The 22,290-nt window shown below is 37.1% G+C and overlaps 1 protein-coding gene across 5 annotated transcripts in view; it reads right to left on the bottom strand.

The window, feature by feature from the left end:
* Positions 1–3,659: 3,659 nt before the first annotated feature.
* The window catches only part of ATE1 (arginyltransferase 1), a 159,230-nt gene continuing 140,599 nt past the window's right edge, over positions 3,660–22,290 (bottom strand). For all 5 annotated transcript variants that reach the window (XM_059899930.1, XM_059899931.1, XM_059899927.1 and 2 more), the window contains one exon: positions 3,660–7,021. In XM_059899930.1, the coding sequence (XP_059755913.1) occupies positions 6,843–7,021 (179 nt within the window). In that variant the 3' untranslated portion in view covers positions 3,660–6,842. The remainder of the gene's footprint in view (positions 7,022–22,290) is intronic.

Below are 22,290 nucleotides of genomic sequence, written 5' to 3'. Positions count from 1 at the left end.
CGTAGATGCATGTAAATGAAAGACGGAATAGATTGCACAATGGAAATTAAGAGAAACCAGAAAGTGTCAAAATAAGTTGCCCCAAATGTTTTGCTATAGTAGTTCCATGCTGTTTTGCCATATAGAAACCTTAAAAAATTATCAAATCATGACATAGTTTTAAAAATCGTCTTACTGCAGCACTGTCCAATAGAACTTGCTACAATGATGAAGGGGTCTGTATCTGCACTGTCCAACATGGCAGCTCCTCTGGGTTGAACTGTGTCCTCCCACCCAAAAGATATGTTCAAGTCCTAACCCTGGTGCCTATGAATGTGACCTTATTTGGAGTTAGGGTCTTTGCAGATGTATTAAGATGGGGTCATACTGGGTTAGGGTGGGCCCTAAATCCAATATGACTGAGTCCTAAAAGATGAGAAGACACAGAGAAACATACACAGAGGGAAGATGACCACGTGAACACGAAAGCAGAAATTGGGACGCAGCTGCCAGCCAAAACCACCCAGGATTGCTGGAAGGGGCAAGGAAAGATTCTCCCTGGATGCATCAGAGGGAGCATGGTCCTGCCAAACCTTGATTTGGGACTTGTAGCTTACAAAACTGCGTGAAAATAAATTCTTGTTTTAAGACATGCAGGTTGTGGTAACCTGTTACAGAAGCCCCAGGAAACTAATACGACAGCTGGGGCCACATGTGGCTGCTGGGCATTTGAAAGGTGGCTAGTGAGGTTGAGGGACTAAATTTTAATTTTAATTAATTAAATAGACACATGCGGCTACAGGCTGTTATTGGACAGAGCAGCTTTATCAGTTTGTATTACTTCTACAACAGTCTTTTTTCTTTAAAGATTTTTTTGATGTGGACCATTTTTGAAGTCTTTATTGAATCTGTTACAATATTGCTTCTGTTTTATGTTTTCGTTTTTTGGCCCTGAGGCATGTGGGATCTTAGCTCCCCGACTAGGGATCGAACCCACACCCCCGGCATTGCAAGGTGAGGTCTTAACCACCGGACCACCATGGAAGTCCCTACAACAGTCTTTTATATCCAAACCCTTTATCAAATTGATCCTTTGAATGAAAACTGAGAATAAATCATATTATCACCAGCATGCTTTAATTAAGTACATTCTCTCTCACTGTATGTGTATGTATGTATTACAGAAAAACCCGAACTTTTTGGCCGACCCAATATATATACATATATATATAAATACACACACACACACACAATCTTTGCTTTAATGGTCAATAAAATAACATCAGTAACGGTTAGCTTCCAAATTACAATCTGGCCATCTCTCAATATTTTAAAATGAGCTGGAAAAATGCATACAACTGTCCACATACAACTGAGCCAAGAGCCTTAAGCACTGAATCCACAAACCTAAAATGCTGTTTTTCTTGTTTCATGATCAAAAAGCTCCATTAGTTGAGAGATGCTATTCAGACTCACTGAATACTGAATTAACAAAGTGATTAATTGGACTTCATGAAGTATTCATGAGTTCTCATTTAATGCTAATTAAAAAAAAAAAAAAAGGCCTATGTTAAATGATTTTAAGACCCTGGCAGAGACTGACAAAAGCATGAAAAATTAAGGTTCAGGGGAAAGTGTGATCCAAAATCACAGAGTTGAATCATGCAAGTTGGGAGTACAATATTTATACCGTTCTGGTATAATCGCTCTAGCTGGCAATGTATAAATGATAAATAAATGTTTAAAAACCACTTTCTGCATATTGACTTCAATAAAATTGTAACGATGAAAGAAACGAAGATATCTGTGGTCGCTGCTAACAGTCTGCTTTATACCTGCCAGACAAGTGAGGGATATCTTTCTCTGCCTCCAAGGTGGCTGAAACATTTACTTTTGAGTGCCATATTAACAGGTAATTAACTATTAAAAATCACAAGTGCCACATAATATTAAGATGTGCTATGCTAGGGTTTTTTGTTTTGTTTTGTTTTTTAAAAAAAAAAAACAGCACTTCTATTTGGAATTGCTTCTTCATATTGCAGGTGAAGAGATGTGACGAGGAAACCAAGCTATAACAAATCTGCAAGCTACTTTGGAGGTCTAAAAGAATAAAAGTTTGGCATGCAAAACATATTCAGCAACTTTAATTTCTGGTCTAATTGCAACAGTTAATTGGAAAATATTTTCTGGATAGGACTGGATTGAAGACACCAACTTGACACTAACTGGATATGAAAAATGCAGTTTTACTTAGAATTAAACCCAAAACAGCCAACATACTTTTAAACGTAAAAAACTGAGCTAAATTAAAAATAGTGGTATGGTTATCCACCTTTTCCAGGTACGCATTTTAAAGACCTCTGTTCTACAAAGAATCAATGAATCAGAACCTTAATTGGTTTTAAATAACTTTAAGCTTTTATATAAGACATTTTCAAACTGGAAATTTTAGAGGTGTACAAACTATAAAAACAATAGTGTAGGTCTCCCAGAAAATATTTCGTTGAGGGACAATGAGAGAAGGGGCACTAAGTTTTAAAAGCCACACATTTTCTGAATCTTCAAGTAAGGAGAAAATTCCTATTGTCCAGTGAAAGGCAAAGGGAATCAGGCAATGAGGAATAAGAACAATGTTGCCAAGTGTCACAAAGAACTGAGAAAAACAATTAATGCTGGTCAATTACAACTCCTGTCATCCATAAGATGGGACTAAAGTCTTAAACCTCCTGTCTTAAAAGAGTATAGACACAGTGGAATATTATACAGCCATTTAAATGATTATTTTTCCAATCTATTTTCATTTTCACAGTAAATTAAGATGTTCAAAAAAATAAATAGATGAAAAAATTATGAAACAATATACATGGCATATATGCCATATACATGGCATAATTTCACATTTACTTTTTACATTTACTTCAAAATAAAACATATACATAAATGTAAGTAGAAAAAAGTTTGAAAGGACATACACCAAAATGTGAATGACAGCAGTAATAGTGATAGGATTGTAAGTGATTTTTCTTTTCTTTTTTCTTTTCTCTGGTATACTCTTCTATACTGCCTAAATGTTTTCTGGTGAACACTATCCATTTCAAATAAGAAAAATAATAAAGCTATTTCCATTCTGGAAAAAATATCAGTGGGATTTATAAGTAATATTCAAATCATTTGGGAAACAGGATTCATTTTATCATAAACCTACCAGGATCCCCTTAACTGTAAAAAGACCAAACACTTTAAAATGTATTCTAGAAATATGCTGTGGACTCTTGCGAAGGATGAAAGCACACTTTGCTTTGTGAGATATTTATGAAAATTTCTCTGAAAACTAAACTTTTTAAGAGAAATTTATACTTGAGTTTGCTACTTAAATATTATTTCGAGTCCCTCTGGGTAAAAGAATGTCTATTCCCTAGTTTATCTTGTGAAAAATTAGGGAATAGACATTCTTTTACCCAAAGGTAATACTTTACTTTTATTTATTCCTGAGAAAGAAATCCATCATGCTTTGATTTAGGTAACTAAGTGATCTGGGATTCCAATTACTGCAAATTAAACACTGTCCTTCAGGTAGCCAGTGGCGACCTCGGCTTCCTGCATACTCACTGCAGGTGAAATGTGCCAAGAATTCGAAAGATGGACACGTCGGCCTTTAAGTAATGACCACCAACAGCCGCTGCAGACAGGGAGTTTTATTTTTTCCCTTCAAGCTTTATCAAATGGACTGTTCAAAAAGCATATACAAGAGCAAAAAATATCACATGCAAAAATCAAACGTGTTTTGTCTTACAGTCACTGGTTTTCTTTTGGAAAATAATCCACATTTGAGTAACTAGCCTAATTCAAACATTTCCCAATTGTTTCCATTTCATTTCCTTCTTTAAAGAGAGCAACAGTAGATACATTTTAAGCAGCTGATCGTCATCTTTCTCATCTTTATTCTACTGAAATAATATAAAGCTTACCAAATGAAACCATGTACTGTCCAGAAATCTGAAAAGATTCATTTACATAATAAATTCCAAAACATAAGAAATCATATACAACTGATATTTTGCAAAATGGATAAAAATTAGAATAAGCTATCTGAAAGCAAACATAAACAGTAATAATTTCTTATCTAAATAATTTTAATCAAATGAATAATATATTCATCCGGTAATAGCCTCTATCTTTCAGAATATAAAGAAAGTGCTCAGATTACATTAAAAAACAAATAAGATAACAAAAATCTCACAGAACTGAAATAATTTAAATAAAGATGACAGCATGGGGAATCTCTATTACATTTTTGCTCCCAAGACAGGGAGGCAGGTATAAATTTATCTGAAATCAGAAAGGGACTACAGCACTAAGATTGTAAATGCAAAGCTTCCAGCCTTGAAAAGATATAAACTATCTTTGAAAGGTTCTCATGCATCCTCCTTTAGATGAAAGCCATTAATGTAAAATTGGATTTCTCAGCTAGGCTGCTTGTCACCTGACCGAGGCAAGTCACTCTCCTTGACTGTCCTTTTCTAGCCCACTATCAACATTCACTCAGCAGGGCTCAAAAGAACAAATAATTGTCTTTTGAAGACACTTTGTTCGTTAGGATCAATACACTGTCTACTCTCAGAAAAACAACACACGAAAATAGCAACCGAGTAGAAGCATCTTCGTGCCCACCTCTCTCTGGAGCTTCGATGGAGCCAACCTAGAATGCCACGCACAGGGACAGCACCGCGGTTCCAGATAGGGGGCTTAATCCTTTTCCTCTGAAGGAACCCTAAACTGAACTCTGCAGGAAAACACCAGAGTTGTGGTAAGAAGTAAGATTCAAGCTTTCTCTTCATCTGATACTTGAGTTGTGATCTTAATGAATTCCATTCTACACACTAATCGCTAAGACGAAAGTTGGTGTTAACGCACCTGATGACATCAACCTGGACATTCCAATGCCAAGGGTACCAGGTATGGACCTACCCTACTTATTTTAATAATACTGAGATTACTCACAACGCTTCTGAAGTCCTATTTTGAAATTTCTTTCAACTCAATAGGATTTCAGGTCATTCTCACTTTCTTATTTATGCTTTTCTTAATGTTTACTTGCTTAAAGTATCATTTTCATAAATCATTCAAAAATTAAGCTATCTTCACTTTAGAGGGAAATATTTTTTTATATGTTCCGCAGATTCTGAAGGCAGTTCTAAATAAGAGTCTATCAAATGCTCTTGGGAGACTATTTTGAAGGACAAAATTCCAGAGAATGCAAAATCCATGCCATCACTACTCTACCCCCAGTCAGCTAAGCACCTGCTCATGGTAGGTGCTACCCACATACACGCACTCTCTCTCCCTGAATGAATAAATACAATTTATTTGGATGCTGAACTTCTAGACATCTGACTTTTAAAAACATTGTTTTATGATCCTTCCTTTTACTCTAGCTAGCCGAAATTATTTTCTAATGTTTTATACCTAAACTCAGTGAATTTAAGAGAAAAGTTTAAAAATCGGTAGTGGGGTTCAAGCCACTAAGTTTTATAACAAGGTTTTTTAAAAAGATCAATCAACAGAAAATGAAAAAATGGGCAAAATGAGAAATGAAAAGGACTCAGTGGCCAAGCAGGTGGCAGCAGGTGGTGGTCAGCTGAGAAAGAGCACAGGGAAGTACGCCTCCTCTGCCCCTCACCGCCTCCAGCACAGCTCGACTCGCCTGCCCCCCTCCCACCTCCTGGCACAGTGCCTGCCGCCTTTAAGGTGGGCGACAAGGGACATCCGCTGAATGAGTGAAGGACCAACTAAGAGAAGGGAGAGAGAAAGAAGGACCCGCCTCTGCTGCAGACTGGTTAAGTGTGGTGTCTCCTCTCTGGCCCCCAAACCAAAGGGCAAGAACTGTGTGGCTTCGCCTCCTGCCCCAGAACAGAGGTCAAGATGATGCCTACCTCACTTAAATGCAATGCGTAGCACAGCTATAAAAGTAGTCAGATAGAAACTAGTTTTTAATCAATAACCAAAAACAAGTGTCCTGAGTTCTAAGGAAATAAAAATTAGTCTATATTTACCTTTGATGGGGCTTAGGTCAAGGCAGGAGCCAACAACTTTCTAAAAAAAACTGCACTTCTTAGATTTTGAGAAATAACGCCAAGTATCCCAGTTTCGACAATATAATATATAGCTAGGGTAATCACATATTTTATTGTCCAAACTGGGATATTCTGGAGAGTAAAAGGGAGCACGAGTAACAATTATTCTAGGAAAAATAACTGTGCCAAGACAGCAGACACGAATAGGACTGTCCTGGGTAAAGAGACATCCGATGCTAACACAACATCCTTTTTTGGAAGTTTGTACTATTTCCTTTTTTTCAAGTTTTCTATTAAACTACATAATATAACGTTCGGCAGTGATGGAATACTGAACACTGAGTAACAGCTCCATTTTGCTCCCTTGAGAAGACATTTTCTAAGTGATGCCACAGAATTCCCACTTCTTCCCCACACCGAAGGTCTTTCAGCATCAACTAATGTTTTAAATGGCCCTGAGGAAACAGTTTGTTTTAATATTAGCAAGTTTACCGACTCTTGTTCATAAAACAGACTTCCAAAATGATAAACCCCAATTATGAGTCTCGGTCATAACATGTTTTAAAAATCTTTATATTAACCATGAGATTCTCACAAATACATTGCCACAAAATATTTTAGAAAAGCTATATAGACACCAAAATTAAGAAGTCTAATCTGCGGATGGTTACAGAGTTGCCCCCGGGTAATGAACCTGCGCTGGTAATGAAGTCGCCCCCGGTAATGAACTTGCACACGCCAGCAGCACAACGCCGGCAGGGGTGCCGGGCGAAGAGGCGAGGGAGCGGTTCAGTCTCTGAAGAGCAGCATCCGCTCGGCGCACGTCTGCCCCACCAGGCCTGCGTACTGCAGCACGGCGGCCTCCCCGCCCGGGTCTCTCCGTTGCTTCTTATACACGCCGTAAGGCATTATGGCCTTCTTGTAAAACACCTGCAGGCGGTCAGGTTCCTTACTGCGACCTTCATCCACTGCAGTAACAAAAAATATGGATTAAAAACAGCCCCAATCAAACCACTTTCCATTTCCTAATTTAAGAATGTTTAACTGAAGTATAAAAATTATGTATTACATATGAAGAGGTCTTCTCTGAGCAGCATGTTCAAATGAGGGTGCGCGGTATTGAGACTAACTTGAGCATGTTAACAAATAACAAACGCCCTGCTGAAAGACAGTACATTCCCTCCACTAAGAGCGCTGAAACATCAGGGAGAGACAAGGAACTGTATGCAATTTTTCAAACGGCCTTCAATGTCCTTATTATTTTCTCATACACGATAAAGTTTACAGCTCTCCAGCATCTTTCCTGAGTCTGATTTAAGTTTATTTTGCCTCTCCCCGAGCCGACATACATTGTGTGAAGTTTCCATCCCTGCAGTGAGGCTTTCTGCTGACTCAGCAGTTGGGGCTGACTTGAACTGGCCAGGTTGGGGCGATGGGCACTCATGTTGTGCAGGCAGGAGGGCAGATGCTTGCCGCTTTCACGGAGACGGCCACTATCGGTTCTCCTCTTCTTCCATACAGAAGAACTCCTGGTTTTTAGAGGGCATACTGTTTCCCAGCCTTCCTTGCAGCCGGGTGTGGTCCTGTGACCAAGTTCTGGCCAACAGGATACAAGTAAAGGGTTTTGTAGGACAGCTGGCCCAGGGTCTTTGCCTCCTTCATTTTTTAGCCCTACCTTCATTCTGCTGCTTAGAGCATGAATATCACAGTAGGAGCTCTAACCTCTGCCTTGCAGCTTTCTCTCGGTTCAGCAAAAACAAGAGCTAGAAGGAACCTGGGTACCTGAGAACTTCATGGAACAAAATGGCCATTCCAGACCTGGAATGCCTCTGTCTAGAATTCTACATAAAACAGAAAAAAACTACCTTAAGACAAATTATTTTAGGTTTCTATTATTGGCAGTTGCTCTTAATCCTAATACAGAAAACAATGTTAACAGCATCTACTAAAATGTTTTTTTTTTTTAAATCATTGACTCAGCGAGACCAGTTCTCAGAATCATCCCACAGCTGACTAAATATAAGAATCATCTGAAGAGTTTCTAAAAAAATACCAAAGCCTGGATCCTATTCCCAGAGATCCTGATTTAAAAACTTGTCTCAATGGAACCTGAGCATCAGTATTTTCTTAAGCCTAAGAGGTGGACTGAGAACCACTGTCCTAGAAAAACACACACACCAGTGTTTATATAGATGTGTAAGGATATTTACAGCAATACTCTCTGTAATACTAAAAAACTGGAAGCAGCATAAATGTCCATGAATGGAGAACTGGTTAATAAACATGTTAAGGTATATCCATACAGTAAAATGTTATACAGCTATTAAAAAGACAAAGGAAAATAGATTGTTAAGTGAAAAAAAAAATAGGTTCCGTATTAAAAGCCTAGTATATGCATAGAGAAAGATCTGGACAAACCTACACTAACCTGTTAACAGTACTCGTCTCTAACTGTTCCCTTTGCCTAGAACCACCCAGCTTCTACTGGTTGCCGTCCCTGGACCCTGCGCCCCTTTTCTCTTCAGCCCAGGGGTGGCAGTGGTTTCCTGCTGCTGCTACTCTCTGGGTCACATCTCTTTGCTCCTGCCTCTCAGCAATACCACTGCCTGTTATCACCAATTCCGTGAATTAAATGTTCTCTGTTGTAAATACTTGAAGTGGCTTTGGTGTACCTGGTTGGACTTCAAAATATGTGTTGTTTCTTACAAATTACTTTATCCAGCTGAAGCAGAAAATCCACATACTTTAAAAACAACTAAATATTTAACATTTACTAGGTTACCACATCCCTTACCAGGGTAAATGGCAAGCAAAGGAAAAGGCAGGGACCTGGTTCCTGCTGTCAGTTTCAGACAGTTTAAAGCACATGGATTGCAACACAGAAATCTCCATCACCCGGCTATAAATGCTACTAGTAGGAAAAGGTTAGATTCAATTATGCTTAGAAACTAATACAAATAGAAAACTAGTAAAGATCAGTAAGAAAAGCAAAGGAGAGAAGCAAGGACAAGTGGTAAAATTGCACAAAACCGGCTAAATCTAAAACCTTGAATTTTTAAAATGGCATTTTAAAACATGTCTATATTTAACTACACAGAATGATGTTTCACAGTTTAAACCTTTATCCTAAAATATTTTAGGACAGACATCCTTTAAAATTCAAATGAATGGAACACTCTAACAAATAAAACCTTAAGATTTGATATGCCATTATCTTATTTTATCTAGAATGAAATGCCACCCTCTAATTTTTATTCTTTTCTTGTATCATATAAAAATGAAAACAGAAGATAAGGAAAAACCCACCATTATGTATAATTTACATCAACCATTTTAGAGTGCACTCCTCTTAGAGAGTAGGAAATTTTGTATTGTTTCATTTGTCAAAAAATATATTTCATTTCTATTTATTAAGATTACAGGAAATGCTTTAAGATTCAACCACTGAAACACACACTGACTTGTGATACTGCTGAATCTATTGTTTAACTTATATATCTAATTAAGTTTCATAAAACTTTTAAATTAATTTATAGCATGTTTAGAGAACCTTATAGCAAAGAAATCAATCAAGTTCAATAGTTCTTTTTACTCCAAATACTTTTGAGGCCTTTGTTCTGGATTAAAGTAGTCAAATGCTTAATATACTCAAAAAGTAGATATCAACCAGCTGTTGATTTTTTTAACATCACATGTAATTACCAAAAAAAGTGGTAATAATGAATTGTAAAATCCTCTCCTCATTCCCTTCAATGTTAATATATCCAAGTCATCGGAGACACAAATATATTTGGTCTCAGTGCTCAAACACTTCGGGAGTTCATGGCATTGTAGTTACTGTTACTGCTGTTGTTTGTTTAATATTCCAAATGCTGTGTTCCTGACATTCTATCACCATTTCAGCAGAAATACTGAGACTTCATTGAAACTTTTTATACATTTATTGAAATACAAGTTAGTCTTCTTAATTGCCCCCAATTCTTAAATTTTCCCATTATCACACTTTGACTGTAAAAAAAAAAAGGCACTGAAACATCATAGAGATAAAAAGTAGCACTCAAGCATACCTTTCCCTACCTAAAAACACTTAAATTGCAGCTCAAATTTGGAATGTAAACTTAGAATTCTGCCTACCCAAAGGTGCCAAAGTATCAACCTAAAACCGCCAGTACTTTTGAAAAAGGAAACAGATCAACAAGACAGAGTGTAAGAGAAACAGAGAAAAGATACACTGTAAAATGTTTAAAACTTGATATTTCAATAACTTGAACTAACTTAACATTTTCTAGGAATTAGTCATCAATGAAATTACTGAATACTCAATAAAATGCACATTCATTTCTTATTTTATATCTTTTTAAACCATAAAAGTAATGCTTTTTTAAGAACTCAAATAATACAGAAACAGAGTGATGTCAGCCCCCACACACAATCCTCTCTCCGGACCCCTCTCCCCCCTTGCCTCCCCAAATGTCCATCCACGTTCTCAGTGTTTAACAATTCCATAAGATGCATTTAAAGATTTAAATACAGCTTCTTTTGGATTACATTCTAGCCACATCTTCTATTACAGCCAGAAAATCAAATCAATTACCCTTTCAATGGGTACTGTATTAACTTCAGAAACCACTGACTATCATTATACAAACTACAATTGTGTTTTCTGGGATTAGTAGTCTGCAGTTTTAAAACCATTAGTTTCATCTGCAATGAAGGCAGATTCTGATTCTTAGTACAATCTATATAATGAGTATTAAAATTTAAATTTAAAACCTAAACAAGAAAAATTCTACCAGACACTTAAAACACTGAAAATTAGCTGATTTATTTACTAAAGTTAAAAAAAAAGCAAATATCCTCACAAAACCCTCCTGTAATCAGGTGTGTTGCTTGCCTGATACATGTTATCAGCATTTGTAGACAAAAAGCTACATAGCTAAACCAATACAGCACAACAGGCCTCTTCTTGAGGGGATCTTGAAGATACTAGAAAAATAAAGCCATTCTGAGATTAAAGGCCATATGTCATCTCATCTAAGGGAAACTGCCAGCTCATTTTGAGATGTCTTAAAAATGTCTGCCAACAAGAACTTCTTCCATCTTTCCTTTCTCTAACGTATCACAATTTAATTTCATAAAATAAAAACCAAAGGCAATCCTGCAAACCCTTTTCTGAGATGAGCATTTGATCACTAGTGACACAAATATGCTGTCAACTCTGTGATGTTTTAATCTTCAAGGAAAACTCTGGTGGGCAGCAACTGCTTGATTTCCCCCAGCTTTTTATTCACAGGAGGTGAACTGTACATCACGGGTACTTTCAAAGGAAAAAATCTGGAGATCAAAGCTTTACTTCTCCTTCTTATGGGGATTTAACTCATTCGTTATTCTTAAAAGAGACTTTATAACTTCTAGGCTTTCCAGAAACTGATGAAACAGTCTGTTTTCTTAACTTCATTATTTATTGTTACAGCATTACAAGAACATGAAACATGAAAAAATAAACATAAAAACAAGTTACATACTTGTTACATACAGTTTCTCATACAGATAGCTGTATAAACGGTAGACTCGGTAACATTAACGAAGCTAAATATCATTGGGCAAAAAGGGGATATAACGGAATTTGAAAATTTGAACAAATAAATACATGATGGAACCCAACTATGAAACCAAACTCAACTCTGGCAAGTTCAAAGCCAAACATGATTTAGAACACTGTAAAGTGACAAGAGGTATTAACAAATGTTTTAATTGCCATGGGGGAGTGTATGGGGAAGGTGGAGAGAATTTGAGAGGAAGCTTTTTAGTATGGGAGAGCAAAGGGCAAGGCAAGGGAATACACAGCAGTTACAACAGAAATTAACTGAGCTCAATCAGTGAAGTCTTCAAGCCCATTTGGCGGGAGACTCAAAAATCGATTTGGGAATCCCTCAGGGAGAATTACACATTTTCATATTCTGTAAGGAATACTGTTGGCTAGTCATTTCACTCAGAATATCTTTTTGGTAAAAATGAAAACTAAGAAAACAAATCTAAACTTAGCTTATTTGTGAAAGAATATGCAACAACAGCTTTACAGAAACAATTCTCACACCATACAATTCACCCATTTAGAGTGTACGAATCTATGGTTTTTAGTGTAGTCACAGAGGTGTGTAACCATCACAACAATCAATTTTAGAGCGTTTTCAGGAACCCAGAAAGAAACCCCATACCTATTAGCGGTCACTCCCCACTGTCCCCAACTTCCTTAGCCCTAAGCAATACCAATCTCTCTATAGAATCAGACAATGTGTGATCTTTTGTGACTGATTTATTTAGCACAATGTTTTCGAGGCTCATCCACATTACAGCATGCATCAGCACTTCACTCCTTTTTATTGCCAAATCATATCCTATTGTAGGGATACACAGTAGTTCCCCCCGTCTTATCCGCAGTTTTGCTTTCCTCGGTTTCAATTACCCGTGGTCAACCACAGTCCGAAAATATTAAATGGAAAATTCCAGAAATAATTCATAAGTTTTAAAGTGTGCCCTCTTTTGAGTAGTGTGATGAAATCTCGCACCACCCCACCCCGTCCCTCGAATCATCCCCTTTGTCCAGTGTATCCCACCTGTTAGTCATTTGGTAGCCATCTTGGTTATCAAATCAACTGTCATAGTATCACCGTGCTTGTGTTCAAGCAACCCTTATTTTACTTAATAATGGCTCCAAGTGCAAGGGTAGTGATGTTGGCAATTCGGATATTCTCCTACTGTGCCTGATTTGTAAATTAAACTTTATCATAGGTATGTATATAGGAAAAAACATAGTATATAGGGTTCAGTATGTCCATGGTTTCAGGCATCCACTGGAGGTCTTAGAACATATCCCCTGAGGGTTAAGGGGGAACTACTGTATCAATTTTTATTTATCCATTCAGCAGTTGATGGACATATGGGTTATTTACTTTTAAACTACTATAAATAATGCTGTTATGGACATTTGTGTACAAGTTTCTGTGTGTTTTCATTTCTCTTGGATATATACCTAGAAGTGAAATTGCTGGGTCCTATGATAATGCTGTGTTGAACCTCCTGAAGAACTGCCGGATGTTTTCCAAAGTGGCTGAACCATTTTACATTCCTACCAGCAGTGTATGAAAGTTCCAATTTCTTCACATCCTCATCAACACCTGTTTTTATCTGCTTTTCCTATTGTAGCCATCCTAGCGGGTATGACGTGGCATCTTATTGTGATTTTGATTTGCACTGGGTCAAAGCTAATGATGATAAGTTTCTTTTCGTGTTCTTATTGGTCATTCATATATCCTCTTTCTATTCAAATCATTTGTCCATTTTTAAACTGGGCTTTTTATTGAGCTATAAGAGTTGTTTATATATTCTGGGTATTAGATCCTTATCAGATATACGATTTGCAAATACACCCTCCCATTCTATGACCTGCCTTTTTACTTTGTTGATGTCTTTGGAAGTATATAAGTTTTTAATTTTGATGAAGTCAAATTTATTATTTTTTTCTTTTGTTGCTTGTGCTTTTGGTGTCATATTTAAGAACCATTGCCAAATCCATGGTCATGAAGATTTACTCCTATTTTTTATTCCCTAAGAGTTTTATGGTTTTAGCACTTGTATTTGGATCCAATCCATTTTGAGTTAAGTTTTATATATAATGTGAAATAGGGAATCAATTTCATTCTTTTGCCTGTGGATATCCAGTTGACCCAGGACCATTTGTTGAAAAGATTATTCTTTCGTCCACTCAACTGTCTCGGTATCATTTTTTTTTCTTTTTTCTTTTTTGGAATCTCCTGTTTGTATTCTTCACCTAATTCTTTTTTTTTTAATTAATTAATTTATTTATTTATGGCTGCATTGGATCTTTGTTGCTGCACGCAGGCTTTCTCTAGACGCGGCGAGCGGGGGCTGCTCTTCGTTGCGGTACGCGGGCTTCTCATTGCGGTGGCTTCTCTTGTTGTGCAGCACGGGCTCTAGGCGCACAGGCTTCAGTAGTTGTGGCACGTGGGCTCAGTAGTTGTGGCTCGCGGGCTCTAGAGTGCAGGCTCAGTAGTTGTGGCTCACGGGCTTAGCTGCTCCGTGGCACGTGGGATCTTCCCAGACCAGGGCTCGAACCCGTGTCCCCTGCATTGGCAGGCAGATTCTTAACCACTGCGCCACCAGGGAAGCCCCTCGGTATTATTTTTGAAAATCAATTGACCATAAATATGAGTTTCTAACTGGACTCCCAATTCTAGTCCACTAATACATATCTCTATCTATATGCCAGAATCACATAGTCTTTAACTCTATTCTTCTTTTTCAGGATTGTTTTGGCTATTCTGGGTTCCTTTAATTTTCATGGGACTTTTAGGATCAACAATCAATTTCTACAAAGAAGCCAGCTGTTATTTTAATAGGGATTGCATTTAATCTGTAGGTCAATTTGAAGACTTCACAATATTAAGTCTTCTGATCCATTAACATGGAATTTTCCCCCCCATTTATTTAGGTCTTCTGTAATTTCTTTCAACAATATTTTGTATTTTACAGAATGTAATTTTTTCACTGCTCTGTTAAATTTGTTCCTAACAATTCTATTCTTTTTGATGTTATTATAAATAAAATTGTTTAATTTCATTTTTAGATGGTTTATTGCAAGTATACAGAAATAAAACTGAGTTTTGTGTGTTGATCTTTTATCCAGTAACCTTGCTGAATTCATTTATTAGTTCTGATAGTTTTTTAGTACAGTCTTTAGGATTCTCTATACACAAGATCATGTCATCTGCAAATAAAGATGGTTTTATGTCTTCCTTTCCAATCTGGATGCCTTTTATTTCATTTTATTGCCTAACTGTCCTGGTGGAAATATCTTTTTAAAGGGAAAAAACTACATAATGTTGTCAAACTTGTGATATGATGGTAATTAAAAAAACCTCTTGACTCCCAGAAGTCATAATATAAAACTAATTCATCAAGATGATTCTTACCAGAAAGAACTCCAGATTAGTTCTGATGTTATGGCATCAAAGCCCTGTAAAAAGGTCACCAGAGGAAAACAGGATAATGCCAGACTCATAGTCTACAGCGTACAAAAATCACACCAACTTTACCTCTTGCCTCAGCTCACTGCCGTGAGGACTCTACTTAGATACTGGTTACCGGTTACCTAAGTAAAATGCTAACAGGAAACCCCTCCTGATGATGAATAAGGGTTGTATTCTTTCAAGTTTCTACTCTATGTGTTTTGATCCTTAAATACACTCTTAAATACTTCCTTTTTCACCACCAGTGTTTACCGTAATAAAGGCTACACTTAAAAACTTGTAACAATATAATAAATGTAAATTGAAACACGTAAAACATACCATTACAGAGTTTCTCAAAGACAAAGGAAGCTGGTTTGTGCAGCTGCTGGTGTGTGTAGGGGCTGGGGCCAAAGAGGCAGTCTGCGAGTCCAGAGCCGCCTAAGCCCTTCCTGGCTTGTGTGGTCAAGAGATTATTTACATACAAAGGAACTGATCATATAAATAAATATACTGAGAAAAATGGGAGCTGGATTTCTCTGTCAGAGGAGGGCTAGAAAGGGAGAAGACTAGAATAAGTTCTGCTGTGTTGGATCAGAATTGGAGGTACAGGTGAAAACTCATGGTGTTTATACACTGTATCGACATACAAATACACAAGTAGGTATAAGTGCGTGAGTGTATTTCCTAGATCTGTCTGTTGAGAGGGCTTGGAAGCAATGAAACCCCAGGAGCAATGAGCATACTTATTGCCCAGATCTTGTTTGCTAAATATTACTCTCCACAAAAAGGAACTAGAGCTCCCTGGAGAAGTGCCTGAATGCAGAGCTGGGTCAGGGAAAGTACAAGATGAGCCTGGAATATCTTGTGCCAGAAAGTAAATGCGCAAAAAATGTTGGAGATGTGTCAAAAGAATACAGGAGTCACCTTGAAAAGGTCCCTGCTGGCCAAGTCTGAGACAATTTGAGCATTCAAAATAAATAATGAGAGTAATCGATTATATAATACATTGACCAAAATGTTAGGATTTCATGAGTCCACACTGACATAAACAAGCAAACAGGGAGAAGGGATGGCTCTTTCTTGTAGTAGAATACCAACTAAGAAAAGTAGAAGTAATGATTGAATGAGAAAAATCATTTGCCAGCTATCTCAGTAATAAATGATCCAAATAAGAATCATCAATGAAAGTAAAAATTAATAGATATGTTTGATAAAGGTATTTACATTGTCCCAAAGTATCTCCCTACAAAATATTTACTTACTAACATATACAAAACACTTATTAACTTTACAGCAGTGACACCTGCATATCTCACTTTACGAAGTGATACAACTTCAAGTCCCCAGCAGTCAGATGCATCGACAGCGTGTGCCCCTCCTCACATGTCGCAGTAAGAACTCAGCATCACTTCCAGGGTATTCTTGCCAAAACTACATAACCTGAATCTAGTTATGAAGAAACATTTGATGAACACAAATTAAGGGATAGTCAACAAAGTAACTGGACTGTATTCTTCAAAAATGTCAAGGTAATGAAAAAACTAGAGTGCACTAAGGAACTGTTCCAGGGAAAAGGGGGCTAAAGAGACATGACAATAAATGCAACACATGATCCCAACCTGAACTCTGGACCAGAAAGAAAAGAAGGTAAAAGGAAAGTAGGTTTGTAAGTATGTGTGTGTGGTTTTGTGTTATAAAGGACATCACTGGAAAAATCTGTGGCATCTGAATAGGGTCCGTGGATTAGATGGTAGTAATATATCAGTGCTACCTTCCTGGCTTTGATGGCTGTACTCTGATTATGTACAAAAGTGTTCCAGTTTTCAGGCAATACACACTGAAATATTTAAGGATAATGGCTCAATATATCTACAACTTACTCTCAAATGGTTGAGAAAAAAATACAGAACAAAAGGGACGAAATGATAAGGCAAATGTGGAAATACATTAACAACTGGGGAATCTGGGTGAAGAATGTGAAGAAGTTCTTTGTATTAGTATTACAATTTTTCTGTAAATTTGAAATTATTTCAAATAAAAAAATTAACAAATGTTAAACTATGTTCTTCAGTGTCCCATCATAATCCCTCCTATTTGTGTGTGTGTGTTTGGAACCCAAGCATTACATTTGTACTTTTTTCAATTGTTAAATTTTGTTCTGACATATTCTCATCACTCCACCCTACTGAGGTATTTTCATATTGTTTCTCTTCTTCTGGCAAATTAGAGATCCTTACCAGCTTCAGAGTATCTGTAAATTTAGCTATCAAGATAAGAATAAAAATCTTAAGTAGAGTTCTGAAAAGAGGGAAAAGCAAAAGGTAATACTGTAAGTCAATACATGAATAGCTAATAATTTTTTTTAGTTATCAAATACATTGAATCAGTTCATTTTAGGATCAATGATGTTCACTTGGTTTGACATACTAGTTTTTTCTAAATCAATACCTTTAAATTCCACCATATTTGACAGCTCATGAAAGCTATTACCATAATGGTAATGACGTTGCTGGTCACAAAGTCAAATTCCCAAATACAACAAAAGTTAGCTATAATACTAATTTCCAAAGAGTGAATCTGGCATTGGGTTGATTTTGATTCCTTCCAAGGGAATTAAGCTAGAGACTTCTAAAAGTACCTTCAAGCAGCAAAGACTTTTGAAAATTTCCTGGGGAAATTTTCAAATCCTCATAAAATAAAATTTGAAATTACAGTATTTACCATAGGGGCAAACACAAATTCACTTTTCTTTGCCAAAGGTCTCAATCCAGAAACCTGTCCTCTTCCTCATTCTTGGTCTCAGCTCAATCTGCATACTGAGTCATCCCTCAGTATCCATGTGGGATTGGTTCCAGGACCCCCAGCAGATACCAAAATCCGAGGATGCTCATATTCCTTATACAAAATGTTGTAGTATTTGCACACAACCTATGCAATCTTCCTGTATACTTCGAATCACCTCTAGATTACTTATAATACCTAATACAGTGTAAATGCTATATAAATAGCTGCCGGCAAGTGGCGAATTCAAGTTTTGCTTTTTGCAACTTTCTGGAATTTTTCTCTCTACTAGTTCCTTTCCACTAACTTTCACAAAAGCTGAAGACTCTGCTATCTGGCACAAATAAAACTCTCTGTGACCCTTACCTTTTCTTCCAGTTACCTTACTCTTTCTCTCCTTTAAAGAGCATTTATATTAATGGCCATTTCCTCACCTCCCCACTCACTCCACAGGCTATTTCAATGTGTATCTTGGTCCAATCACCTTCATTCTATTCACTAAGGTCAAAGGGTCTCCCTGACATTGAACACGAAAAAAACACTGCAGTTTTTACTCAGCAAAACTCAACAAACTCAGCAAAGTATAAACTCAGAGGACCACTTCCTCCTCTTTGAAATACACTCTGCCTTCCACTTTCCTGATACCATTTATCCTGGTTATTCTCTTACCACCAGGGCAATTCTTTACTTGACTGTTAAATGTTGGGAGTTAGTGTTCTGTTCTAGGTTGGTCTTTCTTCTTGCTCTACATTTTCTCCCTCGGAAATTTCATCCATGTCCGTGGATTCAATTACCATTTTTAAGTCTGACCTCCAAATCCTCAGGTTCAGCCAAAATTTTTCCTCAGGAGACTTGATAATACTACGTGTGGCTAAGGGCAAATTCACATTATCTTGGTCAGAGCAATCCTACTTCTAGGAGTCCATTCTACATAAATATCAGTATGAGTGCAAAAAGATGTATAAACTCTGTTGTAGCGTTATTTGTAATTTAAATTAAAAAATTTAAAACTTAAATGTCCATCAATGGGGGGGGGGGGGTTTATTATCAATAATACACATCATAGTATGCAACCATTAAAAAGGAATGGGTAAACATACTCATACCATATAATCCAGCAATTGTGCTTCCTGGTATTTGACCAAAGGAGCTGAAAACTTATGTCTACACAAAAACCTGCAAATAAATGTTTATAGCAGCTTTATTCATTAATTGCAAAATGTGGAAGCAAATGTGTGCCAAGATTTCCTTCAGTAGGTGAATGGATAAACAAATTGTGGTATGTCCATACAATGGACTATCATTCAGTGATGAAAGGAATGAATTATCAAGAAAAGAAAAGACATGGAGGAAACTTAAATGCATATTACTAAGTGAAAGAAGCCAATCTGAAAAGGCTACAGACTCTATATGATTCCATTACTATATGACAACCTGGAAAAGGCAAAACCATGGAGACAGTAAAGAGATCAGTGGTTGCCAAGGGATTGGGAGGGGAGGGATAGATGAATGAGGGAGCACAGGGGATTTTTAGGGCAATGAAACAATTCTGTAAAATAACGTAATGGTAGACACATGTTGTTATACATTCCTCAAAATCCGTAAAATGTACACCACAAAGACTGAACCCTAATGTAAACTATGCACTTTTGTTAATAATAATGGATCAATGTTGGCTTATCATTTATAACAATGTATCATACTAATGCAAGGTGTTAATGATAATAGGGGAAACTGGGAGTGGGGGATTGGAAAGCATATAGAAACTCTGTACTTTAGACTCAATTTTTCTGTAGACCTAAAACTGCTTTAAAAAAAAAGTCTATTCGTAAAAAAAGAAAAATTTAAGATATTAACAATAGGGGAAATTGCAGACTCTCAAAGAAAACACATATTAAATACAGTAAGCTAAATTCTAGTGCAGTGGTTCTCAACCTTGGTTGCACATTAGAATCACTTGGGAAGCTTTAAGAAATTCTGATACTCAGGATACACTGTGGGATCATCAGTATCTGGAAGTGGGGCCTACAGATAATGATGCAGAATTCCCTCATCATACAGACATAGATGGCACCTTAAAAAAATCAGTGTATGAATATAAGGGTGCATTAACAATTTCTTGCCACTTGGCTTTAAAAATAGTGCTCAGGACAGAGGATTATTTTAAAAAACAAACAAAAAACCCACAAGGATGTAGCAGTAAAAATCCTATACAGCCACATTCATAAGGCCCTTTTTCATTTCTGTTCCCATTAAAGCTTCAAAATGGAGAGAGTGACACTCAGGTGTGCCTTAATAATAGTGCAAACAAGCACAGAGAAAACAAACCTCAGGTGTCATCTTACATCTTAGTATAATAATGTTTTGATTCACTATTTTTGTATTAGAAGATAGCAGATTTCTATTTAATTTTATTTGTTATATGATAAAGTGAATCTGTGGAGACTAAAAAGCTAATATATTAACAATAGATGAGAAAAAGAGAGAGAGAAATTGATGGTCCCTTAAAAGTCCATTTAAGGACATCAAAACCTCAGGAGTAAGGGACTGTCACAGTGGTATTAAAACGGAGGAGCGCCCTATGGTCCTTGCCTCCCCATGTCCTCAGCCTGCCTTTTGTCTGTGGAAAAATTTTAGCCAAAGAATAAGTTTAATCAGACAAGTGAGAAAATGCAGAAACAAAGGAAAACAGTCAAAGGAGACCAAATATTATAGTTTAGTCATTAAGCATAGTCAAGGACCTTTAGTTCCTCCTCAAGGGCTACAGATAACATTCTGAGCCACATCCTGCGAGCTGTCTTATAGGTACTGAAACCCCCGCCAGGTGGAAGAAGTGAACTACATGATGACCAGACTGTAGCCACGACAGAAGCTGCCACAGTTCCGAGAACTGGACTCAAAGAAATGGAAACAAACCGACCCTTGAACTGAAGATTAACCGTACCTAAAACAATCGAGATGACACTGGTCAGACCACCGATGACCAATTTTCAAAATGACTGTCAGAGCTGGCTGTGCTGTTTCTGCATGCAGCCCCCTCCGTCTACAAAAGCTCTTGCCCACTGATTGTCGGGGGAGGGGGGAGTCGGCCTTTGGACAGGAGTCTGCCCTCCCCCACCCCCTGCTGACAGCATCCAAAGTAAAGCAAACTTTCCTTTCCACAAACCTGGCCTCCTCATTGGCTTCTGAGCGGCGAGCAGCCGGATCCCACGTTCGGTTACAGTTTCATCTATCAGAACTGTGCTTATTGTCACAGATCTACTCTTTTAAAACTTGATTTTCTTTTCTGAATTTTTAAACCTAAAACTGGTTGCTGTAATCACTCTGAAAGTTAATACAGGAAGTAATAGTAGAGTGATAAAAAAAAAGTCCTTTATAAAACTTGGATCAGATTTTATCAGGTTCAATTTTTACCAGGCAATAAATTTACAGATTTTTCTCAATCATCCATTTACCACACATTAACTACCTGTAACATGTTTAATATTTTTCAAGGCACAGTCAGAAACGCACAGCTAAAACAAACGTGATAGTTTAAACAATTCCTAACTAGTAAAAAATCGTTCTTTGGACTTTTTAAAAATTAAATAAAAGACAAGAGGGCTTCCACTTGCAGGAAGATGAAACAGACCTACTTTTCCCTACTGTCCCACTAAGTACAACTGAAAACCCTTGGCATCATATATAAAACAAACATAAGAAGACACTGAAAAGTGAGAGAAGGTGACAGCCCAGTAGGGTCTCTGAGACCCGAGGAAGGACACGGTGGTGAGCTCCCTGTGTTTTCTTATTGCCCTTTTATTCCAGATGGCATACTGGAAAAGCTGGAAACTTAAAACACCAACATACAGACCAAAAACATAAAAGTACCATGAAAAACCTTCTCAATCTAACCAAAGGACCAGGAAAGGGACAGCCTAGCAAGGAAGGAAACTTTTAGATAATAAACGCAAAAAACACAAAACTGCCACAACTTACCCAACACGGAATAGATAATGTAAATAACCCTATAATTAGTGAAGAAACTGAATTTGCGATTAAGCCCTGAAAAAGAAATATCCAGACCCAGACGGTTTCACTGGAGAACTTTACCAAACAATTAAAGAAGAATTAACACCAATTTTATCAATCTCTTTCAGAAAGTAAAAAAGGAGTGAACCCAAACAGACAAAGGCAATACAAAAAAGAAAACTACAAACTAGTATCCCTTATGAATATGCATGCAAAAATCCTTTCCAAAATGCTGGCAAACAGAATTTAGCAGTTGGGTTTATTCCAGGAATGCCAGGCTGATTCAGTATTCGAAAACTGTCAATATAATCTACTACAGAGAAGAAAAATTACATGATGACATCAACTGATGCAGAAAATACACTTGACAAATTCAACAGCCATGCACGATAAAAACTCTCAGGACACTAGGA

Source organism: Balaenoptera ricei, chromosome 16, assembly GCF_028023285.1.
Source record: "Balaenoptera ricei isolate mBalRic1 chromosome 16, mBalRic1.hap2, whole genome shotgun sequence".
In the NCBI taxonomy this organism is placed as follows: Eukaryota; Metazoa; Chordata; class Mammalia; order Artiodactyla; family Balaenopteridae; genus Balaenoptera; species Balaenoptera ricei.
The sequence above is the reverse complement of the archived record's forward strand: the minus strand, read 5'-3'. Positions and strand labels throughout refer to the sequence as shown.